Below are 7556 nucleotides of genomic sequence, written 5' to 3'. Positions count from 1 at the left end.
TTTTTTTTTTTTATTGGAGTTCATCAAATTAATGAATATTCTAAATATTATCTTATATTTTTATTATTATAAACTCAAAATATTCTTATATGGACAGAATGATGGTTATCATAAAAAGGGGTGCTTCAATACACTCTGTGAAGGTTTTATTCAACTTGCCAGAGATATAGAACCTTCCTCTATATTAAGCCCAGTTTCTGTCTATGGTGGACAACAATACGTTATTAAAGTCTCTCTCCATCAGGTATTTTTAAAATCAATTTATCTTTTACTGTCATGAAGAATTTTAGCCATTCTTGACAATTTAAAAGGTGGAATGCAAGAAGTATCTCTAGGGATGGTTGTGTGTAAATGCTTGAGTTCGTATTTTTATAAAAACCAACAAATGCATTATCTATGAGACCTCTATGGACATCATTCTAGGTTGAGAGCATAACAAAGTATCTAACATGTTTGATTGCATTGTTCTTTCAGTAGAAAATGTAATAACTGGTTCCTATTACTTTCATAGTTTTTAGGCTTTCAAAATGAATAAACTCAAGCTGAAGGAGGTTACATAAACTGATGAAAGCCCAATGGTCCTCAAGGGCAATATTAATCTTATGTCAACGTAGTTTCCTGCTCAAAGAATATAGTAATATGATAGAAAAATGACGAAAAATATAGGAAAATAAGGGTTAGAGAAGACTACTTAATTTTGGGTCTCTTAGGGACTCATTCAACTGATATATGTGAGTCGCTTACTACAAGAGGACCTCAAACTCAAAATGGATCTCATCATGAAAAACACCCACAAGTTTAAAAGACATAAATTATAAAACTTTACCTTTTACAAGCCCACACACAATCAGCGTATGTTGAATCCTCGAACTTCCTATCGAGTGTGATATGGACCAGGTCTTCAACCATATACAACTGATATTGATCTCCTTAGAATCCCTTTCTATCTACACCTCATGTACGATCTCTTTTCTAAAGTTTCCTAACCGTACTAGGATTAATCTATGCTTATAATATCTCTCCATTGAGAGTGGTTGAAATCAATAATAGTATTTGAGTTTACACACACATAGGATAGAGTTCCCTAACCGTCTGCGTAACATACGCTAGGACCTCCCCTATGTGTGTGTCTCTCTCTCTCTTTCCACAATAGGAGAAAAATATGTTATTTCAAAGAGGGAGGAGAGATAGATACAAGGAGACGTTAATGTATGTTACATAGCTTATCAACATTCTTTCTCCCATATATAGCCATTATAAATATCTAAATAGGGTTTGAAAATAAAAAATTACTTAAGAAAAACATTAAAAGAAAAGAAAAGAAAAAAATATAATAAGAATTAGATGTTCATCATCATGATAATATCGATGCCAATGATTTAAAAAAAAAAAAAAAGATTTTTTTGTTTTATTTATTTTTTATTGTTATATTGTTATTGCAATCGATGATCTGTTCATTTTTCATTACAGGATAACATTACCGGGAACTGGTTCTTGAGTGTGACAGATGAAAACAAAGTTGTGGGTTATTGGCCAGGGGGCATATTCCCAAATTTAGGGAAGGGTGCCAGTTCTGTTGTTTGGGGAGCCCTTGCAAAGGCCTCAGCTGATGGTATTAGTCCTCCAATGGGTAGTGGTCACTTCCCATTTGATGATTATAACCACTCAAGTTTCTTTAAGAACATGAAATATGTGGATCCATTTTATGAGGAGACTGATCCTGGTTGGCCCGGCCAAAAAGAGTTCAGAGACAACACAAAGTGTTATGACATCAAGAATGACAAGTACCTCAAGGGAGGGTGGGGAAATACTTTCAGATTTGGTGGACCCGGTGGCAATTGTGGGTAGCTTCTTTCCCATCTTTCAGGGAATCCTTTCCTCTTAGCAATAATAATTATAAATGAATGTGCTTGATGTTTTACATCTATGTTCTAGTGAATCATATACAATTATATTTCTTCATTTCATCACTATATTCATTTACTGACTTCTAGGAAAAAAAAAAAAAACGCAGATGCAGCTTGGCTGAGTGATTAGTCATTATTTTCTACTATGTGTGCTGTTGATTGGGCCTAAATTTTAAGGAAAAAGAACTTTGGTGTAGTGTTTTCTAATTTTGAAATACATAAGTGGACTCAGGCTGTGAAAAGATGACTATGCCTAGGCTTCACTTCCCCATATGTGTGGCGTAGGAAACAGTATAGTATAGTTTTCTTTAACCCTAATTTTAATTATAACATTCATTTTTTATAAAAAAAAAAAAAAAAGGGTGTCAATTGAACAATAGGGCATGATTAACTACATTAGATTGGTCCAGGCTTCGACTGGAGCGGTAAAAATAGCCTATTGGTTCTAAGACCCATACCTGAGTCCAGCCCATTTAATAATTAGGGCACAAGATGAAACATGAGCACTACCCCATTTCATTAGTCTATGACCTACTTAGGCATGGCTGGCCTTATTTATTTATTATTTTTTAATTAAAATATCTAGGCCTTCGTCACTTATATGTTTGGTGGGGGAAGAGTTCTTTGTTTGGGAACACAGCCTGCTCAGCACATGGGCCATTGGGAGCTCATGTAAAAGCATCAACAAGGCAAACGTATTCTCTTTTCATAGGGGTCGGGTAGTCATTTTGCCCCCTCTCCCGATGTGTCTAGTCAACAATTGTCATATATAGTTTGGTGGGAAAGACTTTATTGTCTAAGAGCATGGCCAATTGTATCAGCACATGGGCCAATGGGACTGCATGTAGAAGCCATCAACAAGGTAAGTATTATCGCCTTTCATAGAAGGTGGCTCAGTCATTTCAACCACCCCTCCCCCCCCCCCCCCCCCCCCCCAAAATGTGTATAAGTGCAGCCCCCACGCCCTCACATAAAACATTTTATCATGTTTGATAGTATCTGAAGAGACATATCAAATGATGCAAATAAGGAATTTTAAGTAGGAAAAAAAGAAATGTACGTACCTACTTAAGTGTGTATACACCTAAACATAGGTAGGCATGAAAAGATTATGCTACCCCTTGCCCTACACACTGAGGATGACTCCGCATGATCTTCCATTAGGCGTGCTGATGGAGTGGTCGCACAAGCGGATATCATCCTGAGGAACCAATTTCTTAGTCTATGAACGGCCTAGATTCTTAGCCTACAATTGCCAGCCACCTATATGTTTGGTAGAATCAGATATACATCAAAAGAAGCAAATATATATATTGGGGCTGATGAAACATGATAAGAAAGCTAAATATGTCAATTCAAAGCCAAATGAAGGGTTGTTAAGAGATATTTAGACCCTAAAGTTATTAGCTAAATTTAGTTTTAATTTTTATTTTATTTTAAACTTGTTTCGTTTCTGGAATCATGATAGAGTGCTGAAAAACTTAGGTATGACATTTTGCACTTTTTTAAAGAAAATTAATTCATTTTAAAGAACTTTAAAAGGCAACTCTATTGTTTGGCTAATAAAAATTTAACCTCAGTTCCGAAGTTATTGGGACTTGTGACTTGTGATGAGGATTTGTCAAGTTTGTGACTTGTGATGAGGATTTGTCAAGTTTAAATATATATTTTTCATGAGTCACATCACATGAGCGTGATGCGTCACTTTTCATCATTTGCCAAATTGCAAAACCTTAGTCTAAAGTAATCAAAAAAAGTTGCTCAAATTCCTCTTCAAAATTTTAGTAAAGTTACCAAGTCATTAGATGAAGATGAATATAAAATATAAAATGGCACTACTTCATTTATTCATTTTAAGCTGAAATATTATCAATGAGATATTTTCTCTTATGAATCTAGTGTATAACGCATTGGTTGTAGCTTCTGCTGATAGGGCAAGTGTCAGGTTTGTGGTCTAGGGATCAACTCCTGTCATTCGCATTCCCCCCTCCCCCTCTAGTGTGTATGAGTAAAGTTCCCTTGGATAATTTAAAAAAAAAAAAAAAAAAAAAAAAAGGAGATGTTTCCTAGTCCTCTATCATACAGACTAAGTCATGTTCTGTCATGTGGCAAATAGTAAAAAATATACCACATCCTAGCCAAAGTCAATTAAGTGTGCTTACTTCAATAAAAATAGAAGCTCTCTCTACAACCAAACATACCACAGCCTCTGTACTTTGTGCACTTAGCAACCATCGAATAGTCTCCATGAACTCTCTGTAGACCTCTCCACCAAGCTCGGATGCTTGGTCAGCAACATTGATACCAACCATAATGTGGAATATTCATATCTTGAGATAGGGCAGCCATGACCATGGATCTTATCAAGAAGAGCTCCTAGCCTTTCAGCTAACCACTATGTTCACGGCGACATCCTCTATGTATTCCTAAGCCTATCTACCTCAAGTGACATTATATCACCATGCAATTCATCTCGTGTCAAATGAAACTTTGAATACATAAACACTTCACAACTGAGCACTGAATTCAGAATATAAAATCTCCTACCTAACTCATAAAATTTTTGCACATTTTAATTTGAGTTTAAATTACCTATTGGCTTCTCTTATTCTATTGCTCTTAGTTGCAAAGACTCACAAGTTTAGCTTTTGATCGGTGCTTGGTTCTATCTGATCTTTGACACCAATTCCCATAAGCGGGAATCTACTCCCTTACCTCTTGCATAGCCCAAGTGGGGGAGGAAATCTAATACACCAGTGTCTAGTCTTTGACATCCATACCAAGCACGAGTGTATGGTCTTCGACACCCACACCGAGCATAGGCGTCTAGTCTTCGACACCCATTCCACACATTGGTGTCTAGTCTTCGACACCCATTCCAAGCATAAATGTTTGGTTTTCGACACTCATTTCGACATCATAGACCCCTCCATGCTCAAGCTCGGAAGATAATCTTTCTACTTAGCATAGAATCAATTTCTATTTAGTTTAAGTCTTTGAATTCATTTCAACTTGCTTGAGTCTAGCATTGCTACCTCTTTCTTTATTGTGCAACTCCATGTATAGTCATCAAAGACTTCGCGATATAGGCCTAGGGTGTTAACAACGCCGTACAATAGACAATAAGGATATGTCCAAGGGCAATGCCCCCAATGACACAATCTCCGAGGGCAATGCCCCCAATGACACGATCTCCGAGGGAAATGCCCCAATGATGCACCAAAGGCAAATCCCCAAGGGTAATGCCCCAACGATATGCCAAAGGCGAATCTCCAAGGACAATGTTCCTCTAACAAACCAAAGGCGAATCTCAAAGGACAATCCCCCAACGACACGCCAAAGGTGAATCTCCAAGGGCAATGCCTCAATGACATGCCAAAAAGGTGAATCTCCAAGAGCAATTCCATAACAACATACCAAAGGTGAATCTCCAAGGGCACGAACTAATATGAAACTCCAAGGGCGCAACACTATACTCCATGAGAGAAAAATTCCAAGGGCCACGACCCTATACAAAGCATCAAGGGCAAGGCCTTATATGAAAAAGCCCAAGGGTAAGGCCCTATACTGCGAGCTAGGAAATTCTAAGGGCAAGGCCCAAACGCAGCACTAGTTAACACCAAACAGAACCCAATCGCTGTACAAGCAACGAGCAAGCAACTACACCTACAATGTCCCCAACCATCAAGCTATAGCTACAAAGCACCACAACTACGAGAGCTTCAACTACATGTTCAAGCTACAACTCAGAACTTGCCTTGGATGACCATTCCCAAGGATGGTGCTTGGTTCTCTTAGTTTAGATGACCATCCCTAAGGACTTATATGCATACGAGCTCTCATTTTTATGGGGGGCACATCGAACAATGAGAAAACATGTCATGGATGACCGTTCCCAAGAGCTGCTCATAGAGCTACAAATCATGCATTGGACGACCATTCCAAGATCTGCTCACTTCTAGCATAATTTTCAAGGTCATTGTACCATGGTCGCTACTCGGTCGCTAATTAGCTAACCTTTTGGTCAATATTCAGTTCTCTCAGGGAAGTTTTTGTCAGGTTGGTAAACCAAGACAAAGTCCCTGGTTGGCCTCTACCTGGTCTGCTCAGCCCTATATGGTCTACTGGGCTTCTACCCGGTCTACTCATTTCTCCTTGGTTTTCAACTCTTCAACTCAAATCATCATCTAAGCTCATCATTTTGGCTCTTCAACCCATAGGTTCACTCTTGCTCAAGCTCTTGACAATTAAAATACTACAAACAAAAGCAAGAGGAGAAAAAATAAATCTACCCCCTCAACCTCTTGCAGAGCCCAATGGAGTGGAAGGGCATACCAAAAAAACATCCCGTCAATAAGCGTAGAACATGTGACAGTCAAAAATAGCTAACCACGAAGTAAGGGACTCTCCACCAACTCAAAAAGATGGTCCAAGAAAAAATGAGGTCAATCTCTCTCACTACTAATGTTTCAATATTGATCTCTATTATTGCCTGAAAATTGAATTAGGCATCAGAGCCTCCTCCAGTAGAGCCCCCTACAGTGAACATTTTCTTCTCGTTCAAGTCTGAACTGAGCAAGAATTCGTAACAACAGATTCCAATATTAATCTCTATAAACTAGAAATAATCTCTACTTGTAATTCCATGATAATTTCAAAGATTTGGTCTTTGAATCTTTGCCTACTGAGCAAAGCTTGGAATTTAAAACCCAAAACAGTAATGATGTGCAGGTGAGGTTGATCTCTTCATATCATTTCTTCCTAACTTAGAAGGGTCTTATCCATATCTAAGCAAAGCTAGCCTTTTCTATTCGAGTGGGTAACATTTCTCCTGACCCCACTTCACAACTGGTAATGCTTGACCACTTGTAACATCTAAGTTTTATAGGGCCGTAGGCTCACTGGACTCAGACTTGATAGCATATCCAAAAGTCCAATTTGACTGGTCTCTCTTTGATGAGAATGTAACCTGTAGAGTGACATCTACCTGGCAAGCATTATATGCGAATAATACACTACATATGGTTATAGGGCTTTCTCCAGGGTTTGGCGAAGGAAAAATTGGGAAGAAATAGTCCAGCAAGAAAACATAAAAGAAAGGGTAGGCACTTAGGGGAAGCTTGTGGATAATTAGTGACCTTGAAAACTGGTTGAATTTTAGGAAGTATCATGGTAGGCCCCTTATGTAAAACATGTTTAATTTGTTCTCTCTCTAAACACATATTCGGATAATAAAAACAGGTCAAACTTTAAACAGAAACAAATCGTGGAACCCAAAACGAGAGAGAGAGAGAGAGTTAGGTGGGCACGTTCTTTTTATTCCATAGAAGTACGGAAGTACGGAAGCACGCAAGCACCATCTGCATATTAAATGTCAATGTCCCACCCGTAATTCGGTATTTCTAATGTCACTTGCAGTTCCTTAATTGTGGATCAGGTTTTTTTTTTTGGTTATGTTTGGTCGGCAAGAAAAGAAAAAAAAAAAAGAAAGAAAAAAAGAATCTAGAATAAAAAAAATCAGAAAAGAAATAAAATGGTGAGAAAATAAAAAGATTATATGTGCGGTAACCAAGAGAAGAAAAGAAAAGAAAAGAAAAAAATTTAAAAAAATTTGAATTTTAAGAAAGAGATAGACCATAGGAAATCATT

General features: G+C 37.7%; 1 protein-coding gene across 2 annotated transcripts in view; it reads left to right on the top strand.

Moving 5' to 3' along the window:
* LOC122069946 overlaps positions 1-1967 on the top strand; it is a 5513-nt gene extending 3546 nt beyond the window's left edge. For both annotated transcript variants that reach the window (XM_042634034.1, XM_042634033.1), the window contains exons 8-9: positions 98-244; positions 1471-1967. In XM_042634034.1, the coding sequence (XP_042489968.1) occupies positions 98-244; positions 1471-1848 (525 nt within the window). In that variant the 3' untranslated portion in view covers positions 1849-1967. The remainder of the gene's footprint in view (positions 1-97; positions 245-1470) is intronic.
* Positions 1968-7556: the final 5589 nt, after the last annotated feature.

The sequence above is a fragment of the Macadamia integrifolia genome, unplaced genomic scaffold (genome assembly GCF_013358625.1).
Source record: "Macadamia integrifolia cultivar HAES 741 unplaced genomic scaffold, SCU_Mint_v3 scaffold773, whole genome shotgun sequence".
NCBI classification, from domain to species: domain Eukaryota; kingdom Viridiplantae; phylum Streptophyta; class Magnoliopsida; order Proteales; family Proteaceae; genus Macadamia; species Macadamia integrifolia.
The sequence above is the reverse complement of the archived record's forward strand: the minus strand, read 5'-3'. Positions and strand labels throughout refer to the sequence as shown.